This window comes from Corvus cornix, chromosome 12 (genome assembly GCF_000738735.6).
Source record: "Corvus cornix cornix isolate S_Up_H32 chromosome 12, ASM73873v5, whole genome shotgun sequence".
NCBI lineage: Eukaryota > Metazoa > Chordata > Aves > Passeriformes > Corvidae > Corvus > Corvus cornix.
The window spans coordinates 18,982,476-18,995,648 of NC_046342.1; the positions used below are offsets into that span (position 1 = coordinate 18,982,476).

At 44.9% G+C, this 13,173-nt stretch overlaps 1 protein-coding gene across 4 annotated transcripts in view; it reads left to right on the top strand.

Annotated features, from left to right (window-relative positions):
* The window catches only part of CNTN4 (contactin 4), a 271,038-nt gene that overhangs the window by 205,249 nt on the left and 52,616 nt on the right, over positions 1 to 13,173 (top strand). For all 4 annotated transcript variants that reach the window (XM_039558958.1, XM_039558957.1, XM_010390268.4 and 1 more), the window contains 3 exons: positions 261 to 464; positions 3,850 to 3,952; positions 4,621 to 4,805. In XM_039558958.1, coding sequence (XP_039414892.1) covers positions 261 to 464; positions 3,850 to 3,952; positions 4,621 to 4,805 — 492 coding nt within the window. The remainder of the gene's footprint in view (positions 1 to 260; positions 465 to 3,849; positions 3,953 to 4,620; positions 4,806 to 13,173) is intronic.

Genomic DNA, 13,173 nt, shown 5'->3' on the forward strand with positions numbered 1-13,173 from the left:
GCTTTCAGCCTTGGTTTCTAAGGAGAACCAAGATAGCATAGGGATCCTGGAATTTGTTTTGTCTTCCTGCCTAGGGAAATGTTGAAGCTAAGCTGCAATAAAAGGCTACAAAGTTACAAATACTTGTGTAAAGAATACGGACAATATATGAAAGAAAAAAAAGGTAAAACCTGAAACAGCATCAGCGGCCATGGGGCTCCTTCCGTGGGCTGTGACATACCCAAATTTCCCTGCTCAGAGCTTGTCCCTTGTGCTTGCAGAGCTCAGCTACGCGTGGATCTTCAACGAGTACCCGAGCTTCGTGCACCAGGACAGCCGGCGCTTCGTGTCCCAGGAAACCGGGAATCTCTACATCGCCAAGGTGGAGACCTCGGACGTGGGCAACTACACCTGCGTGGTGACCAACACCGTGACCAACAGCAGGGTGCTGGGGCCCCCCACGCCCCTCGTCCTCAGGAATGACGGTAGGAGCCTCCCAAGCTGGCCTTGGAGACTCTCCCGTGCTTTTCGTGACTGGATGTCACCCAGACATTGAAAAGTGGCCTGAAATGTTTATATTGGAGTTAAGGGAGAGATTTTTCTCCTCAGAGTGAGGCTGGAGCTGTGGTTCAAACTCATGGACAGCTAAAGTTGCTCTTCCCAGCTGAGACTCTCAGAGTCAGGCAATAATTACAAAAGAAAACCCTGATGGGATTTGGCCAAAGACAGGAAACAAAATAGATTTTAGAGTCTGGATATACCAGTTTTTCTCATTTTATGCAGCCCAAAAGTGAGCAAAGGCACTTTGTTTTTTCGGTAACTCTTAGCTCAGCCTGTATTTCCCAGCAGAATTAGGGCTATTTTTAGTGGTCTGTGGAATAATACAAAAAAGGGAGAAGAAAGCAAAAGAGGATTTCTAAATTTATACAGACAATTGATCTGTATCGTCGTCATTTTTGAGCAGATAAGAAAAATACTTTGCATGCTAATTTACAATTAAAATTAATTAAAATGTCTCTGTTCAAAGGCTAACAGTTGGAACATTTGTTCCAGAAATAGAAATGCAATGTTAGCAACTTCTCCTGGAAGATCCACTGTCACCTCGTGGTATTTGACAAAAATTCCTTGCTTGGAAAATGCAGTTGCTGCAGCCTCCTGCCCATCAGGCTGACACAATTCCTGTGGATGGGAAATGCTGTTGGTGATGAGGAATTGTCACAATGGGACTGGGAGGGGTGGAGGTGCTGCTTTTCCAGATCTGCCCCCCCTTACAGGGAATGCTGTGTTCCTACAAACACAGAGGCAGCAAATCTGTCCCCAGTGAGCCATGGCATGGATGGCAGACAAAGAGCAATGTTTAAATTTGCCTCATACTAACAACTGCAGTGCTGAAATTATATTTTTAAATATTTCAATTATAGGACTTTTTTTTACAAACCCCACTGGAAGAGCTGGGGAGGGACTTGGTACAGGGGTGTGCCGTGCTAGAACAAGGGGCAATGGCTTTAAACTGATGGGGCAGGGTTGGATTGGGAAGGAATTCTTCCCTGTGAGGGTGGTGAGGCCCTGGCACAGGGTGCCCAGAGCAGCTGGGGCTGCGCCATCCTGCTCCAAAGCCTGCTGGGTGCATCCAGGTGTTGAGAGCTGCTGCTCCTGCAGTGCTTCTCAATTTTTCTTAAAAATGTGGGATTTTCGACATCAGGATTGAAACAGGAACAGTAGGAAAGCACCGAAATAGTCCTGGAATAAAATTGCCATCAGCAGCAGCTGTATGGGCCAATTAAACTCTACCATTTCAGAGGTGTTGTCAGGAAATGCCTCTCATCTCCTCAGACAAATTAGCCTCCTTCTGAATTCCTGGGACTTTCATCCCAAAGCAGGTTTTTAAGCCTTGATATTGAAAGAAAGATACAAAAGCCTCTGAAATGCCAACACATGGAACATCTGATGTGCGACACTGGAAGTTTTCTCCAAGCTACAAACCCGGGGTCTATTTTAGTCTTTTATTTCCTCCTCTGTCCCTGCCACCTGCACAGCTAAGTCAGATGTTAAATCACCCAGGAACAGCAGGAAAAATGAGGATTTTCTGCGTGGAAGTGATCTTGGATTCAGGATGGAGATGTCTCAACTGCTCTGATGTTGCTCCTATAAAGAGGAGACAGCAGGGCTCACTTCATACCCGATATATATTTGTGTAGGTAGGCAGGTTGTCACTGCAGCAGGAGCCTTGTGATTTTTCCAGGTACAAATCCTGATTTTTGGGTGGTTGGAGTTCACAGGAAGGCTGTGAGAGGCCACAGCTGCTGGGCTGAGGGGTGGCAGTGGCTGTAGCTGATGTCCCACAGCCCCAGGGAAACATTCCTACCCCACTGTGGGGTTTCATCCCCCTGGGATTTCAGCTCTCCAGTCCCAGCCCAAGGCAAAGAAATGGGAATGAATGAATAAAAAGTGAGAGAAGGGGTAAAAGATCTCCATAAGTTCTGAATAAATAAAAAGTGAGAGAAAGATCTCCACAAGTTCCATCAGCTGCTGCTTTGGAGACCACGGGGCAGTTCTTGGCTTGATTGAAGCTCACCCAGCTAATACTTATCACAGATTTTGGAGAAATTTAGGCAAGATTGCAAAGGTTTGGCAGGTCCCAGTTGGGAAAACAGGATTTGGAGCTTTTTGATGGTGCAGTGTTGACATGCAGAGGGCTAACGAGTGACATGCCACGTAATTGCTGTTCGTGTGGTTTGTAAATGCTGGAATGTCACCACGGAATCACAGGTTTCCTCTTCCATGTGCCAGGCAGCACATGAATGTGGGGAGAGTATTCACATTTTTAATAAATGCATTTAATTTTGACAACTGAGGCTGTGCAGCAGCTGCTTTGTTGAACGTTCATTTGCAATTAATGTGTTGGAAGAAAGATGACATAACCTGCTGTTGTGCCAGAACAGGTCAGCAAGCAAAGGTGGACTTGGTGCAAGCCTCACACTGAGCATTTTCAGCTTTATCACTGGAAAATGAAAGGAAAGAACCAGGATTTTCTTGTATCCTGTGTGAAAAGCAAAGGGAACAGAGAGCAGCACAGCAATCACAGGCCAGCACCAGCAGCTCTGATGCGCCCCAGTGTCACTGCAGGCTCCTGCTGGCTCATTTCTGGTTTTCTGGGATTCATCAGGGCTGACCCAGCTCAGCTCCTCCCTTGGCCACTGTCCAGGCAGCGCCGCACTGTTGAGATTTAAACTGCAATCATCAATTAGCTGATAATCACTATTGGTGAAATTATATGTGCCGGGTCTAAGACAGTACAGTGAGTGGAAATGGAGCCATTTGTCAGGAGTGTAATGGCCTTTTTATGTGCACAAATTTTTAAACACAATTTCATAAAGAGGCTGCCACGCTCTGTGATTTACTGGGGCAGTAAAAAATAAAGAAATTACCCGAGGAGCAGATGATCTCTGTGCATTGAAATCCTGGAAGTTAATAGAAACCCCTATTAACTCCAGGGATTTTAAAACTTCTTCCTAATGGCTGTTTGTTCCGTGTTTCAGTTCTAGAAGATGCTGAACCTCCCTGGTTATTGCTCCCCTTATTTCACAGGTTACCTGCAAAAATCCTGCATGTTCAAAAGCAAAAAGTAACAGAGCCATGAAGAGATTTTAATCTTTGGCAGATGGTGTGGAGAGTTGGTTCAGCTTCTCCTCTGGCAGTAAATGGGAAAAGAGCCCACACTCCACGGCTGTTAGGAACAGGCCATGTTTAAAATGAATGGATTAATTGGGCAAGTAATGATGTATAGAACAGCTCCGTGCTAGCACGGGAACACTTGTGAATTTACTGCTGAAATCCAACCAAGCCTTAGCATCTCCTTTATGTTCACAGGGGTGATGGGAGAGTACGAGCCCAAAATAGAAGTGCAGTTCCCAGAAACGGTTCCATCTGCGAAAGGAACAACGGTGAAACTGGAGTGCTTTGCCTTGGGGAAGTAAGTCTGGATCCATTATTATTATTATTATTACTATTATTATTATTCCTGCAGCTTTTCATGTTCATGGTGCTGGATTGTGGAGTTTGCAGCAGTTCCTAACAACCCACTTCCCTCAGCAGGAGTTACTTATGGCCAGTTTTCATAGCAGCCAGAGGGCCTGAGGGCTCTTGTTTCTGGAGTAAACACTGGCAACACTTCTAAAATGTTGGGGCTGGTAGGAAAATCATCACAGAATCCTAGACTGGTTTGGGTTGGAAGGGACATTCATGACCATGCAGTGCCACCCCTGCCGTGGGCAGGGACACCTCCCACTGTCCCAGGCTGCTCCAAGCCCCAATGTCCAACCTGGCCTTGGACACTGCCAGGGATCCAGGGGCAGCCCCAGCTGCTCTGGGCACCCTGTGCCAGGGCCTGCCCACCCTAAAATGGATGTGTTGTTACAGCAGAACCCCAAACTCAATTGGGTCAAAACAGCATTTTAATAATAAAATGTCTCCTGCTTTTAAGGCTCTGTGAGAGATACACCACGATGAACACATGACTATTTATGTTACATATAACCCCTCCGTAATAAAATTCCTCTGGATGCTGTGCCAGGCTCCTCACACTGACCAGACCCATGGCTTTCTCTGCACATCTTACTGTGCTTCCTTTTTGTCCTCCAGCCCAGTGCCCACGATCAGCTGGAGGAGGGCGGATGGGAAGCAGATCCCCAGGAAAGCCCGGAGACACCGATCGAGCGGGCTCCTCGAAATCCCCAACTTTCAGCAAGAGGACGCCGGACCCTATGAGTGCGTGGCTGAAAATGTGAGAGGGAAAAACGTGGCACGAGGACAGCTGACATTTTATGGTAAGCAGGCTGCCTGCTCTCAGGGCTTTATTGTGGCCAGTGCAATCTGCAGTAAACATTTTGTGAGGACGTCATTTTGCCAGGATACTTTAAAAATGACTTTCTTTTCAAATGGCACATCTCGAGAAGGGTGTAATTTGAAGTAAAACCTGGCTGAATGGTGCATATTAATTGAGAATCAGAGCAGCTGGAACAAAAACACATCCCTGGAAGGACATTGGCATGGAAACGTGCTGGAAATGCTTGGAAAGGTCTTGTTTGCCTTCTCGTGGTTGGGAGGGTAAGGCAGGAGATCTGGGGGAGCATCCTCATGTTTACAGCTTGGCATTTATGATGTATGGGTTGCCCCAGCTTTCCTGGATAAATGTTAATTGCTGATAACCAATTAAGAACTGCTTTCAAGAGGATCAATGATTGCACAGCAGAGAGAGTTGGGATTTAACAATGTCAGGGCAGAGCCCTCTCCCCTCAGAGGCTTTCTGCACCTGCTTTTCTCTCACTGAAATCAGAGTCCTTGAGCCAGGCACTGTAAAATGTCAAATTTCAGCTTTGAAGGCCTGCTCTGTTAAGTAGAAGATGCATTAATCCCTCTGGTCCTGGTGCCCATCCCCAAATTTCTGCTGGAAATAGCCCCACAAAGCAAACCCAAAGCGTGGCTTTACCTGTGCAGAGGTGAGTGAGAGTTGTGGCGCCACAAGGGTGCCAAGGTTGGTTTGGTACCAAGGTTCTGTTTGAGATGTTTTGGAGAGGACAGGCTGCAGCTTCCACATCCTCCCCCACAGGAGTGCAGAGACCTCCACAGAAAAAAAAGATTCCTGGTTTGGTTGCTGCCCTGTTCCCATCTCCAGGAGCACAACAGTGCTGTTCTTTGTAGAAAATACGGACAGGAATTGAGGGTTTTCTCCCCCAAATGCTCCTGAGGGCCCAGCTCCTGTTAGCAGGGAAGATGGGGTTGAGCTCCAGCAATGAGGAGAATGGTTTTTGATTTGTAGTGATTTTGCCACAGAAAAAGAGTTTGGAAACCAACCCTGCTGGCAACCCTGAATTGAGTTTGGTGGGTAATATAACTTTTTTTAAAGAAAGTAGGGACATTTTCAAATTGGAAATATTTCTAAAAGACATTTCATTTAGAAATCGGAACTTTGGGGGCCTCCAATTGAAATGAACATTTCTCCTTTTAAAACTGAGGGAAATATGAAACGAGAAAACATTAAGAAGGAGTGAAAGAGCAAGAACAAAGTGAAATCTTTCATGTTAAGGAAAGAATCCAGGGTTGATTTGAATGGCTTTAAATTTTTTTAATTAGATGATTTAAGGATTCCGTTTTCTGTGCCGTGTGCTTCTCCTGATTTTTCCCATGTGGAGAGTAAATTAAAAGACTCATCAGTTGTACAGTTTTGCTCTACCCACGGCCAAAGCTGCCTTCCTTGGAAAGCAGTAAATGGAGCCTTTGGAATACTCCCACCACAGCATATATTGAGTTATAATCTCATTACTGTAATGAATTTATCACTCTGGATCCTACACAAAAGCTGCCACTGTGGCTCGTGCTGGTTTTCGCACCCATCGTGGCATTTCAGCAGAGCAGCTCGAGGTTTTCTGGGAAGAGGAGTGTCCTGCTCTCAGTCTCACACTGGGAAGCCTTTGCATCTCTTCCCTGGGAGTGGAGGAGTTCCCGATGGAGAGGTGTCAGCCAGACGCCTCTCCTGCTGCAGGTTTTAAAGATAATTCACTAAAATATCATCCTTGTTGTCTTGAGGATGGTGATTTTCCAGGGAAGTAGTTCGTTTTTTAGGATAACTTGTGTTTGGCAGCCAGCACTGAAAATAGATCTCTTAAAAAAGCCCAACTTGCATTCTGTACTCTGGGCTCTGGAGTTCCACGTGGCAGCAAAATATTTTAGGGGAAAGTAACTCATTGTAAACTTCTATACAAACAGTTGGAGAAAAGAACATAATTTTCCTTAGTAATTGGGGGTTTTAAAGCTGAGAAGTGTTATTTCATTACTGAAATACAACAAAGAGCTTTCAAGTTGCTTTTGGAAGTTCGGGGCTGGTGCCTGGAGAGGGCAACCCTCTGGAGGTGCTGAAAGATGCTGGTTTGGATGGATTTTAGGAAGAAATTTTTTATCACGGGGGTGGTGGGGCCCTGGCACAGGGTGCCCAGAGCAGCTGGGGCTGCCCCTGGATCCCTGGCAGTGCCCAAGGCCAGGTTGGACATTGGGGCTTGGAGCAGCCTGGGACAGTGGAAGGTGTCCCTGCCATGGCAGGGGGTGGCACTGGAAGGGATTGAAGGTGCCTGCAGCCCAAAGCAGTGTGGGATTCAGTGGGATCTGGGTTATCATATCCACATGCACTGATGTGCTCTGCAGGCCACAACGTGGCTCTAACAGCACCACTCCTTTAAACCAAGATATCAGCCTCTGAGCATGGCATAAAAGAAGAAAATAGAAGAAAAAGAAATTCAAATTTGCCTGCTCACTGTAGATAACCCAGCGTTGTCAGCTTCTCTCTGTGCTCCTGGAAGTTGTCAGGGAAGGTTGACTTCTGCTGTGTTTCATTCTTGTATCAGTGTTTATTTTCTCCTCCGTTAGCACATCAGTGACACTGAAGTTGTTTGACATCCTTGCTGCAGCAGAAGAGGTTAATTAAACGTGCAAGATCCATTCTTGCTGCATTTCCTGTGCTCTGAGCCCCTGCACCAGGCTGTGTTTTACCGCTCTCCACAAGCGTTTGTTCCCGGGGCTGAGTTCCCCTTGATGGATCAACCTTCCCATGGAAACATGTTCCTGTTAATGCAATTACAGCAACTTACTCCTGTTTCCCTGACTGATGGAACTCTGCATGACACATTTCCTTGCTGTTCCTCTTGTTCTCCCTGCTATTCCTGCCTCAGGTTAATTCCTGGCAAAGGGACATGCTGGGATTCTTGGGGCTGTCCCGTGCAGGCCAACAGCTGCACTTGATCTTTGTGGGTTCCTTCCAACTCAGAATATTCCCTGATTCTGAATTAACAAACTGGACTGCACAGCCTCCTCTTTCCCACCTTTTAGCAGCTCTAGCTGCTGGTGCTGCCTTCCTGACCTGGCACCTGAATCCCGTGGCTGAGGCAGGTGAGGTCCCAGTGGGACACAGGGCAGAACCACTGCCTCTTCTCCCAGTTTCTCCCAGTTTCTCCCTGCAGTGAGGGCCCTCCACGCCATCAGCTGTGTGTTTTGGGATGCACTCCCATTGACCTGATTGTATTTTTAATCTGCCTGCTCATAAATTTTACATTTGCTAACCCTCCGCAGGGCTGAGATTTATATCCCAAGCAAACAGCAGTGCCAACAGTTATTTCTCTCCTGGCAGAAGTACAGTAAACAGGTTACCTTAACCAGCTAATTTAAAAAGAAATTGCCTTTTTGTCCATAAAACCAGCGTCAAGGAGATGCTCATTTATTATTGATGTTTAATTCATGGCAAGTTTAGATGCTGTTCCAGCCAAATCTTCTTTTGTTGATATTTGTGACCCAGAGCCTGCTCATCCCTGGGTTTGAACTCCCGGGGTTCCGCTTCCCTGGATTGACTCTGACGAGTCAATGCAACATCTTGAGATCCCCCCTCCCAACAAAATATTTAGTCTGAATAGCAGAAAATATGAAAAATAGCTGCTGGTTGACGTGATCCAAATATAAACAAGTTCAGTGGGGCTGGGAGAGACAGCACTGGGGAGGGCTGAGGAGCTGCACCACCCCTGAGAATGTTTGTTTGCCAGGATTTTGATGTAAAATGTGGGATTTGTCCCTGGCTTTCCAGTCAGATCAACGCTGGGAAATATCCAAGCTCCAAAGCAGCTAAACCAGGAAAAAATTGCAGTTGAAATGTTTTCCAAAAATGTTGTCACAGCACCATCCGCATTAACAGCCAGTCAGACGTATTTGTCTCTAATTACAGTTCTTTGCAGCAGTCTGTAGGATATTCAGCAGAACCCATTTAATTGGCTGGGCCCCTTTTCAGATTAAATCCTTCCCAAATCCAAGTCCCACTAGGAATTTGTGAGGATCCTTAATTCTGCAGTGAAAAGAGTCCCCTTTTCATCAGCAGGCCTGTGTTTTATTTGGGCAAAAGCCACTTTATGCCACTCTGTAAAACAGCCTCAAATGTAAATCAGATTATGCTCTTCATTACGGCCAGAGGTCTAAAAAGGAAATTTGCACAAGTGAAAATCAGGCAGCTTTATGTCTGCTCAGTTTAGGTCCCAAATCATAAATAATTTGATGCAAATTCAAATAAAGTGAGTTTCTGGACTGGATAAAAATACAAGAAAATTCACATAAATAGGGCAAGTGGATTATGATATTATGACTATATTATTATTAATTGTCTTTCACATCACTCACTAGAAAACCCTGTTGCTACCTTTTACACAGGTACCTGTTAGTAGAGGGGGGAGTAACTCTGCATTTTGAGTTCTTTGCTGCCCAAGGGAAGTCTTGCATCCAGAACAAGCTCCTGCGCAGAGCACGGGCGTGTTTCTCATCGGTTTTTCCTTTTCCAAGGGATTGCTGGAACCCTGCTTACAGAGAAACCCAATTTTTAGGAGATTCAGAAAAAGTCTCATATTATTATCATTGTGGCTTGGAGAAACACTTCTCCAGCAGGAGAAGCAAAAATACAAATAGGGGGAAATACAAATAGAAATGAAATGTGGAGGTTACTCATAGAGCAGCCCACACCTCCCTCACACCCCTGAGCAGCTGCAGTTCAGTGTCAGGATGAAAAATAACTAAATCCAGGAGGATGGGTCCCTATGGATGTGCCTGTAACACCACCAGCCCTTTGGTGCCCACAAAAACAGGGGAAAAAACCCTGTAATGGTGCAGAACAGCTCATGGAACAGGAGGTAAAGGAGAGGTAGGGACAGCTGAAGTGTTTTTATCAGCTGGGTTAGCTCCTTCAGATTTTCCTGTGTTTCTTTTCCTCTGGTGTTTAATATTCCAGTGCCAAGCAGAACTCCCAGGCTGGCTTATTCGGGTCAGTCCTGGAGAGAGGCAGGAAGGAGACATCCTGCCCGAGTGGCAATAGCTGGTGATGTTTCCAAAGACTCAGACAAATGGAGGTTGTTTAGGTGCAACATTCCAGCAGATTGCTTTGGTGGATGATTTGCACACCTTTAGGTTGTATAGATTTCAAACAGTCCTTAACTGGCAGTAGAGGTCAGGAGGAGGGGATTAGGAGGAGGAAAGGAAGAGAGAGGAGAAGTGGTAACTCGAGGTCTGGTTTCACATCCCTGTCATCTTTGGGAAGGAAACAAATGAGGGATCTGAGGGGTTTGTGCACAGGAGCTGTGTCCCCATTGGGGGCAGGATGACGTGTGCACTTGTCTGCACAAGCCTTACGCTGGCTGCACTCTTTATTTTCAATTATTCCTCTGTTTTTCCCACCTGGTTGGTTTTTATTCACTTCTTACACTTGGCTTTCTGGTCTTTAGACTGCTCTGATCCTGGGCTCAGTCTCAATCTCCTTCGAATAGAGATAGTAATGGACAAGTCATTCAGCCTTTCATCTGCCATTAATGATAAATTACACAGCCTGCACCAGGTCATCAGCTGCTAGAAATTGGCTTAGGAACACTGAAATCAATATACACCAGCCGAGAATTGGACTCTGGATGTGTATTAGCACCTCATTTGCTTGAGTCTTTTTGGTTGTTTTGAACTCACAGGTGACTGCAGAGTCCTACAGGTTTATTTCTGGCTAATTTCTCATATTTCTCCCTTACTTCCGGGGGTTTGTTACTCATTTCTGAGGGGATGCATCATCACCTGCCACGTCATTTCATTTTCAAATATCTTTTGGGACATGATTTCCAGTTCCTACTTTTGCCTTTCAATTTATTACAGTGAAGGACAGACTGCCTCTGGATTTTTTTGTCTTAGAGAAGTAAGAATATATTTGGGCATATTTTCCTATTTACCTGGTTTTAACTGTCCCCATAAAGGACTGAAAGGTGATCAAAGGTAAACAGGGTTTTTTCCTCACTATTTCCATCACTTTTCTTCTGTTCCCCTGAGTACAAACTCCAGACAGCTCTCATCTCCTAGGAGGGGGAGATTTTTCTTTAAAGAAATCCTTATGTAAGAGTCATGCTTATATCTCTAAGCCTTTTCTTTCACTTTATAGATTCAGCATACGAATTTTGCTTGCAACTCTGATGAATTCTTAATCAGCTTCCAGATTTTTCCTCCAGGATGTTTCCAAGGCCAGTACTATCTTGAGTACTCCAAGCAGGGCCAAAATATTTCCTGTAAAAAATTCCTCTTTGGTCAGCACCACTGCAATGATCCAAAGGACTTTTTCTAGACCAGTCACAAATTAAACCTTGCCATTATCTCAGAGAATGTAGCTGTACCAGAAAACGTTGTAGAGAGGAGCTGGTTTCATCTCCTTATTTGAATTATTTTAATTATCATGCCTGGAATCTCGTGTCGTGTTACCTTGGTCTGATCCCCAGTGGGCGCCTGTCAAATTTCATTAGGTTGTGGCGACTCTCCTTCGGTGGCTCAAACATATTTGCAGCGTGAGCCAACCCCTGAGTATTCCCCAGGATGAAGCCAAGAGCTTCTCTCTGCACTGAACTGTTGAGAGGAGAGGTTGACCTAATTAGAAAAGGCTCCCAAAGAGCAGCAGAGAACGAGCTCCTGCAAAACAAAGGACTCAGAGCTCTTCACTGAGATTATTATTTGACCTGTGCTGCTCGCTCTGGAGTTGTCTGCACCATAAATGGCTCTGGGATAGAAAATTTAACCAGTTCAAACCATTGGGGGGGGGTAAGGGTGGTGTGGGGTGTGAGGCTGTGGCTTGTGGGTGCTGCACCAAAGGGTGATATAAATTTGGGGATGGCAGCTTCCAGCACTGCACGTTTCAATCTCAGCACTCAGGGCAGGAGTTGGGATGAACAACCCACAAGCTACCCCAAAAACTGCCTCTTAGAGAGAATTTCCCTTATCTGGGGAGTCTGTATGAAATGAGGATGAATTCTGAGTTTTCTGTCCTCACCACAGGAGTTATCCTTGCTTTTATATAGCACACAGTTACAGAGCACAGCTTACCATTCATGGCTTCTCTTCATTTGCAGATTATTTCCAGTTGTTTTGTCTGGGTTGGTTTTTTTTTTTTTTTTGTTTTCATGTGGGAAATCTGTAAAACAGCGCTGCAGAAATAAAAAAGGCAAATGGATGTGTGTGGGTTTTATAGAGCTCCTTTCATGGGATCATAAAATTCCCTTCAAAATGATGAGTTAGATGCTGTTAGAATAGTAAATATGTAAATTCACAAGTAATTTGCAAATGTCCTTGAGCCACTGAACCCGTTGCAATTGCTCAGCTCGATGGAATTGTTCAAGTTCTTACTCCAGATGACAGAACTGACTTTCATCTTCCTACATTTAAAGGCTTTCCCTTTCCTATCTCTTTATATCCAGACAATAAACAAGCTTAAAATATTACAGGGGCAGGAGGGGCAGCCAGAGAAATAAACACCACTCACTTTTCCTTTCACTTCTGCACTGGCAGGGTACTCAGTTCACCTTTTTTTTGGAAGTCCCTTGGAGCTGAGACTGTGGAAAGCTCTGCAGCTTCCTCTGCACTTTGTAGGCACATTCAGGGTGCCAGGGGTGGGGGAAAACACAGCCTGAGCTCTCTGAATTTTTGTTTCCAGCATCACATCATCACAGACATACCACTGGTTGGGTATAACCATACCAATTGGCCATTTTGATATGATATTTTTTATTTATCCTTTTGAGCCCATCTCTGGCCCCTGTCCCTATCCAAAGGAGATATGTAAAGTTGCGACCTGGCTTTGAGGAATCTTAATTTTTTCTTTGATTACACGGGGAGAAGTATTAATCAGGTTCTTGGAGACCTCTGCTGGTAATATCATCCTGCTAAGTCAGATGTTCTTATGTCAAAATAGGGCAAACGACAATTAAAAAAATCTGAACTCATCTATTGTTTAATGGGACCTTCTGAAAAGTATTATAGGAATAGTAAGATACTATTAGTAATAAGATCTTAGAGGGATAGTATTGTATATTGTAGATATATCTGGAGGAAAGGTAACTCCTCAGCAAGTCTGAGGGTTTGTATGGTCTTCAAAACCATGTGGTAATTTTAGTGGAATTTAGTGGAATCTGGCTAAACTTAAACTCTATTTAAAAAAAAAGCCATCAAACCAATAAAAATGTGTGAAACACAATTAAAAATACAACCTCACCAGTGGCTGAAAACTTCCAGTGCCAGTTTTCACCAAACTCTACCAAAATGTGTCTCCAATACCTGCTTGTGGCCTTTCTAGGTTTATTCAATTAATACAATTATTGGGTC